This window comes from Pristiophorus japonicus, chromosome 14, assembly GCF_044704955.1.
Source record: "Pristiophorus japonicus isolate sPriJap1 chromosome 14, sPriJap1.hap1, whole genome shotgun sequence".
Taxonomy (NCBI): domain Eukaryota; kingdom Metazoa; phylum Chordata; class Chondrichthyes; family Pristiophoridae; genus Pristiophorus; species Pristiophorus japonicus.
In genome coordinates this window covers 168,731,430-168,751,231 of record NC_091990.1, presented here as the reverse complement: position 1 = coordinate 168,751,231, position 19,802 = coordinate 168,731,430, and the positions used below count along the sequence as shown (strand labels likewise).

Genomic DNA, 19,802 nt, shown 5'->3' with positions numbered 1-19,802 from the left:
GCGGGCAGGCACAGCAGGAGGGGCGAAGGAGCGGCGAGAGATTGTAGAGGGATGTGATCGGGGCCCAGGAGAGGCGAGAGCCCAGGGGCAGCACAGACCAGCCCACACTGCGATATGTGTGCGCACTAGGTCCGTGCAGCAGAGCAGGTCTCCAGTCGTCTTGGGTAATCCTTGCTACTGGACCAAGACCTAGCTCTGTCAAGCCCGTGTGGTGGCTGGTGTGCAACAGCCACCACACGTTAAAAAGATTCACGCACGGGCATCTTCCACCCTTCACGATGTAGTTCGGGACCTAGTGGAGCAAACACAACATTATTCCATTATGAAAGCCCCTTTCAAAGATGTGAATAAGTAGAGCTGTGCAGCTAAAGCAGAATGAGGTCGAGGTACTCTTTTTGCACCAAATGTTGGGCTATAAAAATCAGCATGAAAATTATTACATAGCACAAAGGTATGTGTGTGCGTGTGTGCATGTGCGTGCGTCTCTGTATCTGACTTCAGTGGCACACAGGTTACACAGAAATGATATAAAACCGGTTATATTCATGTTAAAAAGTTATTTTGCTGTATTCACAAACTCTGCAAGTGCTGCAGTTATTATTTTCAATTGAAGGATACAGCTTGAACTGTGAGCCTTTTGTATCACTTCATGAACCACCCGGCAAGATCAGCATTCAGAAAAAACAGCTGATTGAACAGCAGATCTGCAGGCCGCCAGCACCAGGCTCACCTTTGTTATTTCAGCTGTGCAATGAGCTTTTTCATCAGCTACTTTTACAACTGCTCAGCTGTTGGGTGAGTCATCACGTGATACCAATAGTCGCACAGAGCTCACCTGATGCACCACTCAATGCTGTCTTTGTGTCCGTCAGTATATGGAAAAAAATGTCATTATTCTCTGGGGCCCTCAGCGCGAAATGTAGCTGATGCAAATGTTTTAAATGAGATGACTATTCTATTGCTGAAATTCATAACCAGATATTTTAAATAATACCTTTAGGTTAGCACTCTATTTATCCTAATTTATGAGACACCGGAATGAGACAGCACTGCAAATGCATTGGATAGATTTTTAATTTTCAACCTGAGTGGAGATCTCGCTGATGAACACTGGTGATGGAAACTCTCCGCAAATCAGACAGTTTCAATAACGGGCGGCCAGCCCACAATGGCAGTTCTATGCCCAGGCAGCAAGTTGAAAATATACCCCATAATGTATAATTTACACTAAAGTGGATCTATCTAACTTAGGCTGTTACACGAGCACTCTCGCTTTGATAGAAATCTGGAACCGACTCAAGCCCCATCATCATCATCATAGGCAGTCCCTCGGAATCGAGGAAGACTTGCCTCCACTCTTAAAATGAGTTCTTAGGTGGCTAAACAGTCCAATACGAGAGCCACAGTCCCTGTAACAGGTGGGACAGAGAGTCGTTGAAGGAAAGGGTGGGTGGGACTTGTTTGCCGCATGCTCTTTCCGCTGCCTGCGCTTGATTTCTGCATGCTCTCGGCGACGAGACTCGAGATGCTCAGCGCTCTCCTGGATGCTCTTCCTCCACTTAGAGCGGTCTTTGGCCAGGGACTCCCAGGTGTCAGTGGGCAAGCAATGAAAGGCTACAATGATCTTTCCAAGAATCCATCTTGTTGTGTATCTGTAAAGCATGCACTCCCATGTTCCGCCACCAGGGAGCTCATCCCCTGAAGTCCCAAGGGATCCCAGCATCCCTTGGGAGCACTGTATATAAGCCGGCCCCTAAGGCCTGTTCCTCAATCTGAAGTATCTTATTAAAGACTGAGGTCACTGTTACTTTAACCTCCCTGTGTGCAGCCTCATCTCTGTTAGGAACACAATAACTGGCGAAGAGAATACGAATCCAACGCAAAGATGCAGCAATCTGTGGGCATCCTGGAGAAGTTCTCGGAGGGTGAGGACTGGGAAGCCTATGTCGAATGGCTAGACCAGTACTTTGTAGCCAACGAGCTGGACGGAGAAGGAAGCGCTGCAAAAAGGAGAGCGTTCCTCCTCACAGTCTGCGGGACACCGACCTACAGCCTCATGAAGAATCTTCTGACTCCGGTGAAACCCACAGATAAGTTGTATGAGGAGCTGTGTACACTGGTTTGGGAGCATCTTAACCCGAGGGGGAGCGTGCTGATGGCGAGGTATCGGTTCTACACGTGCCAGCGATCTGAAGGTCAGGAAATGGCAAGCTACATCGCCGAGCTAAGGCGACTTGCAGGACAATGTGAGTTTGATAGCTACCTGGAGCAAATGCTCAGAGACTTTTTTGTACTAGGCATTGGCTGCGAGAACATCCTACGAAAACTTTTGACTGTAGAGACACCGACCCTCAGTCAGGCCATTGCGATAGCACAGGCATTTATGTCCACCAGTGATAACACCAAACAAATCTCTCAGCACACAAGTGCTAGCAATGTTCATAAATTAACTGGAACTGTGTTTGCAAGCAGAAATGTACAGGGCAGAACCCACGAGTCTGCAACTGCCAGCAGTCCTCAGTTGACCCAGATGACTCAGAGTTCGCAAGAAAGGATGAATGCAAGGCAATTCACACATTGTTGGCGTTGTGAAGGTTTCCATTCAGCCTATTCATTCCGCTTCAAAGGGTATGTTTACAAGAGCTGTGGAACAATGGGGCACCTCCAACGAGCTTGCAAACAAGCTGCAAGTTCTGCAAAACCTGCTAACCACCACGTGGCAGAGGAAGATCGGTCCATGCTGGATCAAAGCAATTTCGAGCCTCAGAGAGAGGAGGCAGATGCTGAAGTACACGGGGTGCACACATTTTCGACGAAATGCTAAACGTAAAATTGAATGGCTTACCCGTAGCCATGGAACTGGACACTGGCGCTAGCTAATCCATCATGATTAAAAAGATGTTTGAGAGATTGTAGTGCAACAAGGCATTCAGACTAGCCCTGAGTCCCATCCACACGAAACTGAGAACGTACACTAAAGAGCTTATTACTGTCCTGGGCAGCACCATGGTCAAGGTCACCTACGAGGTCACGGTGCACGAACTGCCATTCTGGATTGTCCCGGGTGATGGCCCCACACTGCTTGGAAGGAGCTGGCTGGGCAAAATCTGTTGGAACTGGGATGACATCTGAGCACTATCACATGTCGATGAGGCCTCATGTACCCAGGTTCTTAACAAATTTCCTTCCCTTTTTGAACCAGGCATTGGAAACTTTTCCAGGGCAAAAGTGCAAATCCACTTGGTCCCAGAGGCACGACCCATTCACCACAAGGCGCGAGCGGTACCTCACATGATGAGGGAGAGAATGAAAATCGAGCTGGACAGTCTGCAATGCGAGGGCATCATCTCCCCAGTGGAATTCAGCGAGTGGGCCAGCCCGATTGTTCCAGTACTCAAAAGTGATGGCACGGTCAGGATTTGCGGCGATTATAAAGTAACTATTAATCGTTTCTCGCTACAGGACCAATACCCGCTACCTAAGGCAGGCGACCTATTTGTGACGCTGGCAGGAGGCAAGACATTCACCAAGCTCGACCTGACTTCGGCCTACATGACGCAGGAGCTGGAGGAGTCTTCGAAGGGCCTCACCTGCATCAACACGCAGAAGGGACTGTTCATCTACAACAGATGCCTGTTTGGAATTCGGTCGGCTGCAGCAATCTTCCAAAGAAACATGGAGAGCCTACTCAAGTCTTTCAGGACGACATATTGGTCACGGGTCGGGACACCGCCGAGCACTACAAAACCTGGAGGAGGTCCTCCAGCGACTGGATCGCGTTGGGCTGCGGCTGAAGAGGTCGAAATGCGTCTTCATGGCAACAGAAGTGGAGTTGTTGGGGAGAAAGATCGCGGCGGACAGTATTCGGCCCACAGACGCCAAGACAGAGGTTATCAGGAACACGCCCAGGCCACAGAACGTCATGGAGCTGCGGTTGTTACTGGGACTCCTCAACTATTTTGGTACATCTTACCGGGGTTAAGCACCCTTTTAGAGCCCCTACATGTGTTATTGCGCAAAGGTGAGAACTGGGTATGGGGAAAAAACCAAGCAATTGCTTTTGAGAAAGCCAGAAACATTTTATGCTCCAACAAGCTGCTTGTATTGTATAACCCGTGTAAAAAACTTGTGTTAGCATGTGATGCGTCGTCGTACGGAATCAGGTTTGTATTACAACAAGCTAACGTTGCGGGGAAGTTGCAACCTGTCGCATATGCTTTCAGGAGCTTGTCTAAGGCCGAGAGGGTCGACAGCATGATTGAGAAAGAGGCATTAGTGTGTGTGTTCGGGGTAAAGAAAATGCATCAGTACCTGTTTGGCCTCAAATTTGAGCTGGAAACCAATCACAAGCCCCTCACATCCCTGTTCGCTGAAAACAAGGGGATAAATACTAATGCCTCAGCCCACATACAAAGGTGGGCACTCAGGCTATCAGCGTATAACTATACCATCCGCCACAGACCAGGCACCGAGAACTGTGCAGATGCTCTCAGTCGGCTACCATTGCCCACCACGGGGGTGGAAATGGCGCAGCCTGCAAACTTGTTGATGGTGGCACAGCCCGCAGACTTGTTGATGGTCATGGAAGCGTTTAAAAATGATAAATGATCTGTCATGGCTCACCAGATTAGGACTTGGACCAGCCAAGATCCTCTGTTTTCCCGAGTAAAAAACTGCATTTCAACAGGGCCAGCACCTACCGTTGAAATGGAAGAGCCAATTAAGCCATTCCAGTGGCGAAAGGACGAGCTGTCCATTCAGGCAGACTGCCTGTTGTGGGGCAACCGCGTAGTGCTACCAAAAAAGGGCAGGGAGACGTTCATCTCGGATCTCCACAGCACACACCCGGGTATAGTAATGATGAAAGCGATAGCCAGATCCCACGTGTGGTGGCCCGGTATCGACTCTGACTTAGAGTCCTGTGTACGGCAATGCAGCGTGTGTGCTCAGTTGGGCAATGCGCCCAGGGAGGCACCACTAAGTTTGTGGTCCTGGCCCTCCAGACCATGGTCGAGGATCCATGTCGACAATGCGGGCCTGTTTCTTGGTAAAATGTTCCTGGTGGTGGTGGATGCTTTTTCAAAATGGATTGAATGTGAAATAATGTCGGGAAGCACCGCCACCGCCACCATTGAAGGCCTGAGGGCCATGTTTGCCACCCATTTCCTGCCTGACATACTGGTCAGTGACAACGGGCCATGTTTCACCAGTGCCGAATTTAAAGAATTCATGACCCGCAATGGGATCAAACATGTCACCTCGGCCCCGTTTAAACCAGCCTCCAATGGGCAGGCGGAGCGGGCAGAACAAACCATCAAACAGAGCCTTAAACAAGTTTACAGAAGGCTCACTCCAAATCCACCTGTCCTGAGTACTGCTCAGCTACCGCACGAGACCCCACTCATTCACAGGGGCGCCCCCAGCTGAGCTACTCATGAAAAGGACACTTAAAACCAGACTCTCGCTGGTTCACCCCAACCTGCATGATCAGGTAGAGAGCAGGCGGCAGCAACAAAATGTAAACGATGGTTGCGCCACTGTGTCACGGGAAATTGATCTGAATGACCCTGTGTATGTGCTAAACTATGGACATGGTCCCAAGTTGATCGCGGGCACGGTGATAGCTAAAGAAGAAAGTAGGGTGTTTGTCGTCAAACTAGACAATGGACAAATTTGCAGAAAGCACCTGGACCAAACGAGGCTGCGGTTCACAGACTGCCCTGAACAACCCACAGCAGACACCATCTTTTTCGAACCCACAACACACACCCAAAGGATCAACGACACCACGCCGGACCAGGAAATTGAACCCATCACGCCCAACAGCCCAGCAAGGCCAGGCTCACCTAGCAGCCCTGCAGGGCCAACAACACGCCAGCCCAGCGAGGGCACAGCCAACACACCAGAACAGACATTTGTACCGAGGCGGTCCACCAGGGAAAGAAAGGCTCCCGATCACCTCACCTTGTAAATAGTTTTCACTTTGGCTTTGCGTGGGGGGCAGTGATGTTGTGTATCTGTAAAGCATGCACTCCCATGTTCCGCCACCAGGGAGCTCATCCCCTGAAGTCGCAAGGGATCCCAGCATCCCTTGGGAGCACTGTATATAAGCCAGCCCCTAAGGCCTGTTCCTCACTCTGGAGTGTCTTATTAAAAACTGAGGTCACTGTTACTTTAACCTCCCTGTGTGCAGTCTCATCTGTGTTAGGAACACAATACGTCTAACATCATTTGGGCTTGGCGCTGAATGGAGTAAAACTTCAGTGTGGTAAAAATCTGGGTTTAAAAAGTAGTTCGGCCATTCATTGGACCTCCTGGGCAGTTTACAAACTTACCACAGGCTTTTCAATGTTCCAACCACTTTCTCCTAACATTAAAAAATAGCCACCAGTGAGGTGAACCCTGCAAATGCATATAAACACGCAAACACAGTGCAGCTTGCAATATAACTTGAGCATTGCTGGCTGTGCTTTGTACTAAACAGTTACTGGCCTCAGGCCAGCAGTGCGGTTTAATAGCAGCCTTTTTCATTGCTACTGAGAGTGAACAACCAAAGGTAAAAGGCCCAAACCTGTGAAATTTATCCATGCCCACATGTAATGAAATTAAATCTGGGATAAGAAACCTCACAATTTACAATGTTTAACTGTGAACAGTTGTATTCTAAAGATGACATTTCCATAAACTTGGTAAAAACTTTTTTGAGGCTAGTTCATTTTCTATCTCTACACTCCAGATTTGGAACCAGACTCGTGCAGTGTTGGCAGTGCTGGTGTTCTACCATAGAAACATAGAAAATAGGTGCAGGAGTAGGCCATTTGGCCCTTCGAGCCTGTACCGCCATTCAATGAGTTCATGGCTGAACATGCAACCTCAGTACCCCATTCCTGCTTTCTCGCCATACCCCTTGATCCCCCTAGTAGTAAGGACTATACCAGCACAGGTGTAGTATTTTTGAGCTCCTTGGTATTATATTAGAACCTTCCTGTTCTATTCAGTGGAATAAACAAAACTCACCAAAAGATCAATTCAATTTGTTTGAAATGCTCTCACTTGAAAAAAAAATTAATAGTGGCAAATGGGAACTGGAACATCTGGTTCTATTGGTGATTTAACCCCTGCTGGAAACAATGAAATATGTATTAAATTTGTCAATTAACTGGCTTTTGAATCAAAGTAGCACAGTTTTTATTGAAGTGTTTGGTGGACTTTGATGGTTTGCCAGACAGTCAGATATCATTATGCAATGTGCGTCAAAACATGTCAATGTACATAATTAAAAGTGAAATAAACTTTCCTTCACCTTGATCTTTTCTGGAAATAAATTCTCAGGGACAGAGTCCAGCAGTAAATGTGGCCCAGCCTTTCTCTCAGCAGTGTGCCTCTCCAATTTTCTTTCCATCAATCAGGCCCAACCTCCCCAATTTAACGGCTGGCTCTGCAAAGGTCCCAGCACTGAACAAGGGCAATTTGGCATACACTGTGGTGCCTACAGAATATCTAACACAGGTAAGCAAGACGGATTTCAGAGCCCAGAAATATTAATATAATGGAAATAAACTGTGATATGCATAATTATTTTTGCAATTATCAATAATATTAAAGCAATTAATTATAACGCAAGTCATGTAGCAAATACGACATCCTACAAGCACTTGCCTACCTACATATAGCACAATGTGATTCAAGGCACCCAAGGAGGATATGCCATTGTTCAAACGGATTCCTGCCCCAATTATCTGCAGCAATCCACATATGCAAGCATTCTGGTAACTTCTGGATAGCTTAATACGGTTGTAAAATGAGTGACCCAACTGAATACAGCAAATAAACGGATCCTGCCTACATTTCCACTGTGTTTAAATCAAGATCCGTGACCCTTAAAAGTCTGTTTGAGGTGACAGGCAAATTTGACACAACATTTTCCTAGTGAAAGCTGGGGAATTACATAAACATCTAAACATTAACATCAAACTGGTGGGTGCTTCTGCTGTCAGTGCAAGACCTAACCAGAACATTCATTAGCGGGCTAAAAGGATAGAAATCTGCCATAGCAGGTCTTATTTTTCTGATTGGTTACGTCCCATTAACATTTGTAAATAGACTGGAACCAATCACAAAATATATCCTTCACTGTCTAAGCTCACACAGGAAGAATGGTCATTGTGAACAAAAATCAACACCTTCAGGAAAGGAGGGGAGCAAATATAATCATTGCTTGCCTGGATTTGTATTTTTAAAATTTGTTCCTGGGATGTGGGCGTCGCTGGCAAGGCCGGCATTTATTGCCCGTTCCTAATTACCCTTGAGAAGGTGGAACCACTGCAGTGCGCATGGTTTATTCTTATTATTTCTCGTGGCAGTTTGCTACAACTGAGTGTCTCGCTAGGCCTTTTCAGAGGGCAGTTAAAAGTCAACCACGTTGCTGTGGTCATATATAGGCCAGGCCAGGCAAGGACGGCAGATTTCTTTTCCTAAAGGACATTAGTGAGCCAGATGGATTTCTTCGACAACCCGGTAGTTTCACGATCTCCATAACTGACACTAGCTTTTTATTCCAGATTTATTTAATTAACTGAATTTAAATTCACCAGCTGCTGTGGTGGGATTTGAACTCATGTCTACGGATCATTAGTCCAGGCCTCTGGATTACTGGTCCAGTAACATAACCACTATGTTACCGTTCTCTCAACTTGCGTGTGAAGTACTGGCCCAAATTTTGAGGGGAAAATAATATCATGTTCACAACGCACGCCATTGATAATGTGCAAAGCAGCCAGCAAGTTCAGGCGAAGAGATACACCATGGGCTGGAAGTTCGGCGATTTTGCAACCGGCTTTTTGGCGCCATTTCACCTTTTGTGGTGAAAACCCGGTCGGCGGAAAATTTGGTGAAGTTTTGCGGCGGTGCTTTTCAAATACCGCTGGAGAGAGGACCGCCGCCATGCAAGCCTCGAAATATCGCCTTCGCCAAAAATTTGTCTCTGCGCACATCCGTATTTTGTGCGAAAAAGGCCGACAGGGAAAAAGCTGCATTGCAGCCCTTCATGTAAGTATGAAGACCTGCAAAAAAGATAAGTTAATGTTTTTATATTTTAATTCTTTTGCAGCGATTCCCCAGATATGTGTCTTGTAAATATTTTGTGAATTTTCTTTTTGTGTTTTGTCCAATTTATTTTAAGTGTTTTTCCGTCCTCCCTGGGTCTAACTCGCCGCGGTATCGACCTTGGACTGCAGTTGCCGAAATCCTCGTGCAATGCCGATTTTTACCGCTGCACAAATTAAGGCCTGAATTTATGGCCTCATGGCGATAGCGATGCGATAACTGTAATTTTGGTGAGAACCATATTTCTAGCCCCATGAGTTGCGAATCGGTAGAACTTGCTGGTTGCTTTACGCCACTCCGCCGTTAGCTTCGCACAAATGGCAGGTCGCTCTCAACACCCCGAGTTATTTTGACAAACTTCCTGTATTTGCACATTAAACTGGAATTAAACTTGCCCCAGAAAGTTAGAGCTGGTACTTAACAGCGTAAGTACCCTTTTAGTGAGAACTGTTAATGCAATGCCAATCAACTTCTCTGGTCCAGAAAAGGAACAATTTAAACTATTGAGTCTCATTCCTGTATGTAGTTTAAGTTTAAAACATGTTAATATTTTCTTACTTTTCCTTTCTGTCTCTTTTTTTTCTCTCTCTCTCATAATCCAATCTTTCCTTCCCTCTCTTTATTTCTCTTTCTGTACCTAGTTTGGCTCTAATTAACCCTCTTTCTCAGTTGTTCCTATGTTTCTTTTTCTTAAATCTCATTAATTAATGCGATAGACTCTTGGTCCTGTTGTTCACTATGGTCCCAGATGCCCTGTTACCCTCGCCATGCTTTTATTAGCTCTTACTTCCAGTAACGTACTTTTTGAGCTGTAGGGTGCAAGAAAAAGTCTAACTAATGATGCACGCTGCGTGATGCCTGCTCCAGCTAGATTTAGGCCATTATAGCCAGTCATCGTCATCATAGGCAGTCCCTCGAATCGAGGATGACTTGCTTCCACGTCAAAAAGTTCACAGGTGTTTCAATGATGGACCTAATATTCCAGGTCCGAACTAAATCTTGAAGGGTGGAAGATGTCTATGCGTGGATTTTTTTACTGTGTGGTGACCGTTGCACACCAGCCACCACACGGGCTTGACAGAGCTAGGTCTTGGTCCAGTAGCAAGGCTATCGGAGACCAGCTCTGCTGCACGGACCTAGTGCGCACACATATTGCAGTGTGGACTGGCCCGTGCTGCCCCTGGGCCCTCGCATCTTCTGGCCACGAACTCACGCCTCTCCTGGGTCCCGATCATGTCCCTCTACAGTCTCTCGCCGCTCCTTCGCCCCGACCTCGCCGCTCCTTCGCCCCGACCTCGCCGCTCCTGCTGTACCTGCCCGCACTGCAATCACCGACCTGGACCTTGATGACGTCACTCTTCACTGCCGTTGCTCTCCTGCTCCAGCTCGTGCTGCTCCCTGGAGTGGTACACCTCCATGCTGCTCCTTCTGCTCCCCGGCCTGCTCCAATGGTGCTCGCAGGCCGGGGGCCGCGCAGTAACTATTACAAAAAAACATTTTGAAAGCAATTTTAAAACAGCAGCTTTCGATGCGAGAGGTTTGCTCTTAGTCATTTAAAAAGTGAAAAAAAAATTCAGCTTTTAACTTCAGTAAACTAGTAGGTGCAAATATAAATAATATTAATATTCCTCATTCCTTTTTTAGTCCTTCAATTTTCTCCTTTTCTGAGGATTCTGACTCATGGTGACATACAGTTCTGTGGATCCTGCTGCTCTCTGATACCTCACCTCTGTGCCTGGATAGTGACTCTTGTCAGGGGCTAGGACTTTACAATGGAGCCTGGTCCTGCTTTGTCTGACCTATTATGCATTTTCCAACAGGAATTATTAAGAGCTGGTAACCTGGCAGATCTTTTCTGCTCCCTAGCTCACAGGTTCTTTGGCCAATTGTACTGCCTCTGCTTCCACTCTGACTGAAATCAACTAATTCACCACAAATCAGAGATCGAATGTGGGACATTGTTATGTGTTGTTCAGTAGCCACACCATATATATACCATCTGAGCCATTGGCCAGTTACTATGGGCTCAATTTCCCCCAGTGGTTTGCACCGTTTTTTTTGAGCAGGCTGCTCTTTTTGGCCAAAGTTGAAAATCTCCAGTTTCCCCAATCAACTTGCACCAGTGTAACTCAGTTAGTTACGATTTTTTTAGGTCAGTTTTTTTTTCAGCCAAAGGGGGCGTAACCAGCCACCCGCACCAATTCTGGCCATTTAGGGAAGTTTGGCCAGCTGAGAGTTACTCCAGTTCTGCTTAGGCCAGCGTATGTGGCCTCTGCAGAAAAACCTTCCTGAGAGGTAAGGAAATCGGCGCAGGTAAGGAAATCGGCGCAGCAGATGCCCGGACACACTGAAAGAATTGAAAAACACATAACAGCAACTTACCTCCAACCTCGCCACAGAGGGAGAGAGAGAGAGAGAGAGAGAGAGGACCGAGAACTGAGAATGGGACCGGACCAGCAAGCCCTTCGGGCGGGGTTGGAGGTAAGTTGTTGCTATGTGTTTTTCAATTCTTTTAATGTGTTGGGAGCTGGCTGTATGCCTCACTTTGCAGCCTCAGCTCGCATTGTGTCTCTGGTTACCATGGCAGCCTGATCTTTTTGCGCAGATCAAGGCTCCATCCCCAAAACTAAAGGTCGGGTTAGGCCACGCCAAAATGAAGAAATCCAACGGGGTAACTTAGAATTTTTTTTGGCGTACTTAGGCCCCAAAAAACCAGGCCGAAAAAATGCTTTGGGGAAAATTGACACCCTTTTCTGCAATTCACACTTGCTGATTGAGAGAACTGCTGAGTTACACAGGACGGCAATACAATGCTATCCGGTTACTGGCAATGTCACTCTATTACTCAGTGCTAGGTAGTACACCTGTGATTCTGCTTCTTATTTTGAATGCTTCCCTTCTGCTTTAAGCTTAGCACCTCCCATTTGAGGAATTGTAGATGTGAAGCCCTGTTAGAGCTTGGACATGCCATGCTGCACTATTACCCTTAGTTTTCCCGGCTACACACTTCAGTAAAATATGTTTCTTTGGAGCTTTCTTTTACAGACTCTCACTCAATCTATTCTCAATTCCACAACTTCAGAGTGAGATTGAATTAAACTCAGCAGATCTAAAAAATATATATATAAATATGTTTAAAATACATGCAATAATGGAATTTAAAAAATGTTTAGCACTGTATTTCAATGACCTGATCTTGCTTTGAACAGCTACAGCAAGCTCCTGGTGGTCCAATCCCTGAAAATGGCAATCTCGCCTCAGAGGCTCGTGTCCATATCCCTCCCACTATATCTCTAACAAGGTAAGTTCGTGTAATGCGGCATCTTAAATTAGTAGTGTTGTGAAGGCAATGTTAAGAGTAAATACTTTGACATCTAAAGAAGGTATTAAGAGGCCATGTTTAGTGTTTTAACAAAGAAACTAATACAGGTTGAGTCTAGATTTATTATGACCTGTTTAGGCGGGACTAAGTAGTACTGAAGTTTTAATTTGAGAAAAAAATAAGGTGGTTCCTGACTGCCTTTATATAAAAAATATTGCCAATTTATTGGAAAGTTTAACTGCTACAATCTAGGTGAATTAAAGTTCAGCAATCTCAATCCAGTTCCTCATGAACATGAACCCACAGTACAAAATTGCACTAATCTGACAGTCTCATTTAGATGAGTCAGGTGAGGGGAAATTTAGATATGTAAAGAGAAAGGTCAATGCAATAGAGCAGTGTAGCGATGTGGGTAAGAATAAGCAGAGTGTGACAGGAAGGGACAAAGAGTTTTAATGGTAGCAGGGCAGCAGAGAATAAAGTCAAAGCAGGGAAAAATTAAATTAAAGGCTCTTTATCTGAATGCACAAAGCATTAGTAATGTGATGGATGAACTAGTGGCACAAATAGAGATAAATGGGTTTGATCTAATAGCCATTACAGAGACATGGTTGCAAGGTGACCAAGGTTGGGAACTAAATGTTCCAGGGTACTTGACTTTTCGAAAAGACAGGCAGAATGGTAAAGGAGGTGGGGTAGCCCTGACAATAAAGGATGACATAAGGACAGTAGAGAGAAAGGATCTCGGCTTGGAAGATCAGGAAGTAGAATCAGTATGGGTGGCGATAAGGAATAACAAGGGGCAGGAAACGCTGGTGGGAGTATTATATAGGCCCCCTAACAGTAGCTATACCGTTGGACAGATTATTAATCAAGAAGTAGGAGCTTGTAACAAAGGTAATGCAATAATTGTGGGGGACTTTAATCTTCATATCGACTAGACAAATCAAATTGCCAAATGTAGTCTAGAGGACGAGTTCATGGAATGCATCTGGGACAGTTTCCTTGAACAATACATCATGGAACCAACCAGGGAACAGGCTATTATAGATCTTGTACTGTGTAATGAGACAGGGTTAATTAGCAATCTCATAGTAAATGATCCTCTGGGGCAGAGTGATCATAATACAATAGAATTTCACATTACGTTTGAGTTTGACTTGCCTAAGTCCGAAACTAGAGTCTTAAACTTAAATAAAGCCAATTACATAGGTATGAAGGGCGAGTTGACTAAGGTAGATTGGAAAAATAGATTAAAAGGTATGGCAATAGATAAGCGGTGGCTAGCATTTAAAGAAATATTTCATAATTCCCAACAAAAATACATTCCATTGAGAAACAAAAACTACACAGAACAAGTGATCCATCCATGGCTAATTGAAGAAGTTACAGATTGCATCAGTTTGAAAGAAAAAGCTTAGAATGTTGGAAATAATATTAGTAATCCTGAGGATTGGGCGAGTTTCAGGAATCAGCAAAGGATGACCAAAAAACTGATAAAAAGGGAAAAAAATAGACTTTGAGAGAAAACGAACAAGAAATATAAAAACAGATTGTAAGAGTTTCTACAAAAACAGGCACAGCACCTAAAATCCAGAACCTTCGGGACCGAGGCTGTTCCGGATTCCGGGCTTTTCTGGATTTTCGATTTGCTTTCTGACGTCACAAATCCGGAAACACTTGAGCCCAGATTCGGGCATTTCCGGATTTCGGAACGTCAGAAAGCAGAGGGGGGGGCGTGGAGGAATTCCTGCCGAGGATGTCAGGGTGGGCCAGTGGCGGGGCCCCGAGGGTCACCAGGTCCGGATTCCGGATGGCCCTGTTACCGATCATCCCGGAGTCCGGATTTCAGAACATTACGGATTCCGGAACGCTGGATTCTCGACGCTGCACCTGTATGTAAAAAAGAAGAGAGCAGCAAAAATAAATATTTGTCCCTTAGCGGCTGAGGCAGGAGAAATTATTATGGGGAATAAGGAAATGGCAGAAACATGAAACAAATATTTTATATCTGGCAAAAAGCATTCCTAAAATGGTCGGGAATCAAGGGCCAAATGAGGATGAGGAACTTAATGTAATTCATAATAGTAGAGAAAAATTTCCTGGACCTGACGGACTACATCCTCGAGTTCTAAAAGAGTTGGCTGCAGAGATAGTGGATGTATTGGTTTTGATCTTTCAAAATTCCCGAAATTCTGGAACAATCCCAACGGATTGGAAGGTAGCAAATCTAACACCGCTATTCAAAAAAGGAGGGAGAGAGAAAACAGGGAACTACAGGCCAGTTAACCTGACATCAGTCGAAACAGTTAATTCAGAGACCATGGTCCAGAACTTAAAGAAGGGTAACTTTGAAGGTATGAGGCGTGAATTGGCTAAGATAGATTGGCTAGGATACTTAAGGGGTTGACTGTGGATGGGCAATGGCAGACATTTAGAGACCGCATGGATGAATTACAACAATTGTACATTCCTGTCTGGCGTAAAAATAAAAAAGGGAAGGTGGCTCAACCGTGGCTATCTAAGGAAATCAGGGATAGTATTAAAGCCAAGGAAGTGGCATACAAATTGGCCAGAAATAGCAGCGAACCCGGGGACTGGGAGAAATTTAGAACTCAGTAGAGGAGGACAAAGGGTTTGATTAGGGCAGGGAAAATGGAGTACAAAAAGAAGCTTGCAGGGAACATTAAGGCGGATTGCAAAAGTTTCTATAGGTATGTAAAGAGAAAAAGGTTAGTAAAGACAAACGTAGGTCCCCTGCAGTCAGAATCAGGGGAAGTCATAACGGGGAACAAAGAAATGGCAGACCAATTGAACAAGTACTTTGGTTTGGTATTCACTAAGGAGGACACAAACAACCTTCCAGATATAAAAGGAGTCAGAGGGTCTAGTAAGGAGGAGGAACTGAGGGAAATCTTTATTAGTCGGGAAATTGTGTTGGGGAAATTGATGGGATTGAAGGCCGATAAATCCCCAGGGCCTGATGGACTGCATCCCAGAGTACTTAAGGAGGTGGCCTTGGAAATAGCGGATGCATTGACAGTCATTTTCCAACATTCCATTGACTCTGGATCAGTTCCTATCGAGTGGAGGAAGAGAGAAAACAGGGAATTATAGACCGGTCAGCCTGACCTCAGTAGTGGGTAAAATGATGGAATCAATTATTAAGGATGTCATAGCAGCGCATTTGGAAAATGGTGACATGATAGGTCCAAGTCAGCATGGATTTGTGAAAGGGAAATCATGCTTGACAAATCTTCTGGAATTTTTTGAGGATGTTTCCAGTAAAGTGGACAAAGGAGAACCAGTTGATGTGGTATATTTGGACTTTCAGAAGGCTTTCGACAAGGTCCCACACAAGAGATTAATGTGCAAAGTTAAAGCACATGGCATTGGGGGTAGTGTGCTGACGTGGATTGAGAACTGGTTGTCAGACAGGAAGCAAAGAGTAGGAGTAAATGGGTACTTTTCAGAATGGCAGGCAGTGACTAGTGGGGTACCGCAAGGTTCTGTGCTGGGGCCCCAGCTGTTTACATTGTACATTAATGATTTAGACAAGGGGATTAAATGTAGTATCTCCAAATTTGCGGATGGCACTAAGTTGGGTGGCAGTGTGAGCTGCGAGGAGGATGCTATGAGGCTGCAGAGTGACTTGAATAGGTTAGGTGAGTGGGCAAATGCATGGCAGATGAAGTATAATGTGGATAAATGTGAGGTTATCCACTTTGGTGGTAAAAACAGAGAGACAGACTATTATCTGAATGGTGACAGATTAGGAAAAGGGAAGGTGCAACGAGACCTGGGTGTCATGGTACATCAGTCATTGAAGGTTGGCATGCAGGTACAGTAGGCGGTTAAGAAAGCAAATGGCATGTTGGCCTTCATAGCGAGGGGATTTGAGTACAGGGGCAGAGAGGTATTGCTACAGTTGTACAGGGCCTTGGTGAGGCCACACCTGGAGTATTGTGTACAGTTTTGGTCTCCTAACTTGAGGAAGGACATTCTTGCTATTGAGGGAGTGCAGCGAAGATTCACCAGACTGATTCCCGGGATGGTGGGACTGACCTATCAAGAAAGACTGGATCAACTGGGCTTGTATTCACTGAAGTTCAGAAGAATGAGAGGGGACCTCATAGAAACGTTTAAAATTCTGACGGGTTTAGATAGGTTTAATGCAGGAAGAATGTTCCCAATGTTGGGGAAGTCTAGAACCAGGGGTCACAGTCTAAGGATAAGAGGTAAGCCATTTAGGACCGAGATGAGGAGAAACTTCTTTACCCAGAGAGTGGTGAACCTGTGGAATTCTTTACCACAGAAAGTGGTTGAGGCCAATTCACTAGATATATTCAAAAGGGAGTTAGATGAAGTCCTTACTACTCGGGGGATCAAGGGGTATGGCGAGAAAGCAGGAAGTGGGTACTGAAGTTTCATGTTCAGCCATGAACTCATTGAATGGCAGTGCAGGCTAGAAGGGCTGAATGGCCTGCTCCTGCACCTATTTTCTATGTTTCTATGTTTCTATGTTGGTAAAATGCTGGAATCCATTAATAAGGAAGTCGTATCAGGGCACTTAGAAAATCCTAACATGATTAGGCAGAGTCAACAGAAGGGGCTTGACAGGGTAGATCCACAGAGGATGTTTCCCCTCGTGGGGGAATCTAGAATTAGTTTCAGAATAATGGGTCGCCCATTTCGAACTGAGATGAGGAGGAATTTCTCCTCTGAAGATCGTAAATCTGTGGAATTCTCTGCCCCAGAGAGCTGTGGAGACTGGGTCATTGAATGTATTTAAGGTGGAGATCGAGAGATTTTTAAATGATAAGGGAGTGAAGAGTTATGGGGAGCGGGCAGGGAAGTGGAGTTGAGGCCAAGATCAGAACAACCATGATCTTATTAAATGGTGGAGCAGGCTCGAGGGGCCAAATGGCCTACTCCTGCTCCTATTTCTTATGTTCTAATGTAACATGGTTTTCTGAAAAGGAAATCGTGTTTGACAAATGTATTAGTTTTTTGAGAATATAACTAGAAGCGTAGATAAAGGGAAACCAATGGATGTCGTATATTTGGATTTCCAAAAGGCATTCGATACGGTGCCACATAAAAAATTATTACACAAGATAAGGGCTCATGGGATTGGAGGTAATATATTAGCATGGATAGAGGATTGGTTAACGGACAGAAAACAGAGTAGGGATAAACGGGTCTTTTTCAGATTGGCAGGCTGTCACTAGTGGGGATCAGTGCTGGGGCCTCAGCTATTTACAATCTATATTAATGACCTAGTTGAAGGGACCGAGTGTAATGTATCCAAGTTTGCTAACAATAAAAAGCTAGGTGGGACAGTAAGCCATTAGGAGACCACAAAGCATCTATCTGCCACCTTATTGTCCACTCACTTAGTCTATCTATCTTCCGCTCCAAGTTACACACTATCTTGACTTGGAAGTATATCGCGTTCCTTCATCGTTGCTGGTACAAAATCCTGGAACTCCCTCACTAACAGCATTGTGGGAGTATCTTCACTACAAGGACTACAGCGGTTCAAGAAGGTGGCTCATCACCACCTTCTCAAGGGCAATTAGGGATGGGCAATAAATGGTGGTTATGACAGCGACGCCCACATCCCATGAATGATAAAAACCGTTATGATACAGATCAGCCATGATCTAATTGAATGGCGGAATAGGTTTGAGGGGCTGAATGGCCTACTCCAGTCCCTATGTTTCTATCTCCCTGATTCTGTCTCCCTCTTTTTCTCTGTCTACTTCTTTACATTAAGATAACACGTAAAGGAATTAATTTTAAAAAGTCAACTCCTCATGTCCCAGTCATTGTAATACGTTTTCCAAAATCTTCATTGCACTATTTTGCACATTTTTTACACACTGCAAAGCAAGGTGTTTCCAAATAGGGAGGGAGACAAAGTCAGAGATAGAGTGACCCCTGCCCACTCTTGTGAACCTCCTAATGGCCAGTGGAGGCCTAGGAGCATGACCCCTGCTTAAATATAGTCGGCTGGAGTTTGTACTTAGAACCTGCAGGCAAGAGGAACAAGGGAGAGAAATAATAGTTAAAATCATTGACTGGTGATTGCTCTCCTGATGGCTCAGTGAATAAAATCCTTATGTGTTGTGGTATGAACCATATTGACCAGGAGGGTCCCAGGATCAATGGCCAGTTGGTGCCGAGTTAACTGACCCTAGCTGTGACAGCAGTTGGGCTGCTACAATTGACCTCCGTATCCTTAAGCTAAGGAGAGGATAAATCAGTCGTCATTCCTGCTCCTGATCACTATCGAGTTCTGGAAATTGCACGCGAGTGAATGTCGCAGACAGTCTGTGGTGCTCCCCAGTTGAATATAGCCTGCTAACAGTCTCTATCCACACCCACAAATGAAGGACAACCACTTTAATGAGGTAGTGATGGAATACTGGTACCTGCCCATGGAGCCACAATCCAGTCAGAGTCATCGGGGTAGAAATTGCCCCCCCGCCTGAAACGGGGCGCACGCACCCCGGTTCAATGCTTTTTACCACAGCTGTGGTTGAGGTCGCCTCTTGAGCGAAATTCCGCTCTTTGTTGTTTTTTTTAATTTGGATCCGGAAGTCGCTCTTAATGGGAGCGGTGACGACACGAGAGGGGCGGATATGTGACGGTGGCAACACCTGAGGGTTGGAGTGACCGCCACGATGATGTCATCACGGCGCCATATCAACATGGCTCTCCCCTTCACTTAAAGGGGAGAGCCTTCGCGATTTAAAATCTTCAGTACACTGGGCCACCAGGGAAGGTTTCGGCCAGGCCAGTGGCCTGGCGCTCAAGAGGGGGGGGGTGCCAGGCTGCCTGTTGGTGGCCCGGCCAAATCCGAGGGGGGGGGTATATTTGTTGGGCCGACATGGCAGCTGACCGACAAAAAAAACATGGCGGCAGCAGCAGTGCGCCCTCCCCTTTAAGGAAAGCCATTGCAGAAGGCCACAGCCTCACTGGACCAACGGGAAAAAAACAGGTTTTGGCACCACCGGGTGGGCCAAAGATTTTCCAAGGGGAATGTCGCTGGCGGGGGCGGGGGGGGTAGATCGGGGCACCGCTGAAAAACCTCGGAAAGGCAATTGGGCTAACAGCGGCCATTCCACGGAAAGTCGGCAGCCACTCCACTCTGCAGCGTGGTGATAACAGGCCTTAAGGAGAGGAGCAATTTCAACCCCACCATCTTCAGGGGAAGGGAGAGAAATTCGAAAAAAGGATTTGGTGGTTAAGATCATGCAAACTGATAGAAATCAAAAAATTAGTTATGGTTATTAAAGTATTATTTTGATCTATTCAGTTAAGAAAATGTTTTCATTATGAATAATTTCTTTAATTAGTATTTTTTGTA

General features: G+C 45.6%; 1 protein-coding gene across 1 annotated transcript in view; it reads left to right on the top strand.

Moving 5' to 3' along the window:
- The window catches only part of LOC139279543 (protein lin-54 homolog), a 228,533-nt gene that overhangs the window by 172,528 nt on the left and 36,203 nt on the right, over positions 1-19,802 (top strand). The window contains exon 9 of the mRNA XM_070898671.1: positions 12,315-12,406. Coding sequence (XP_070754772.1) covers positions 12,315-12,406 — 92 coding nt within the window. The remainder of the gene's footprint in view (positions 1-12,314; positions 12,407-19,802) is intronic.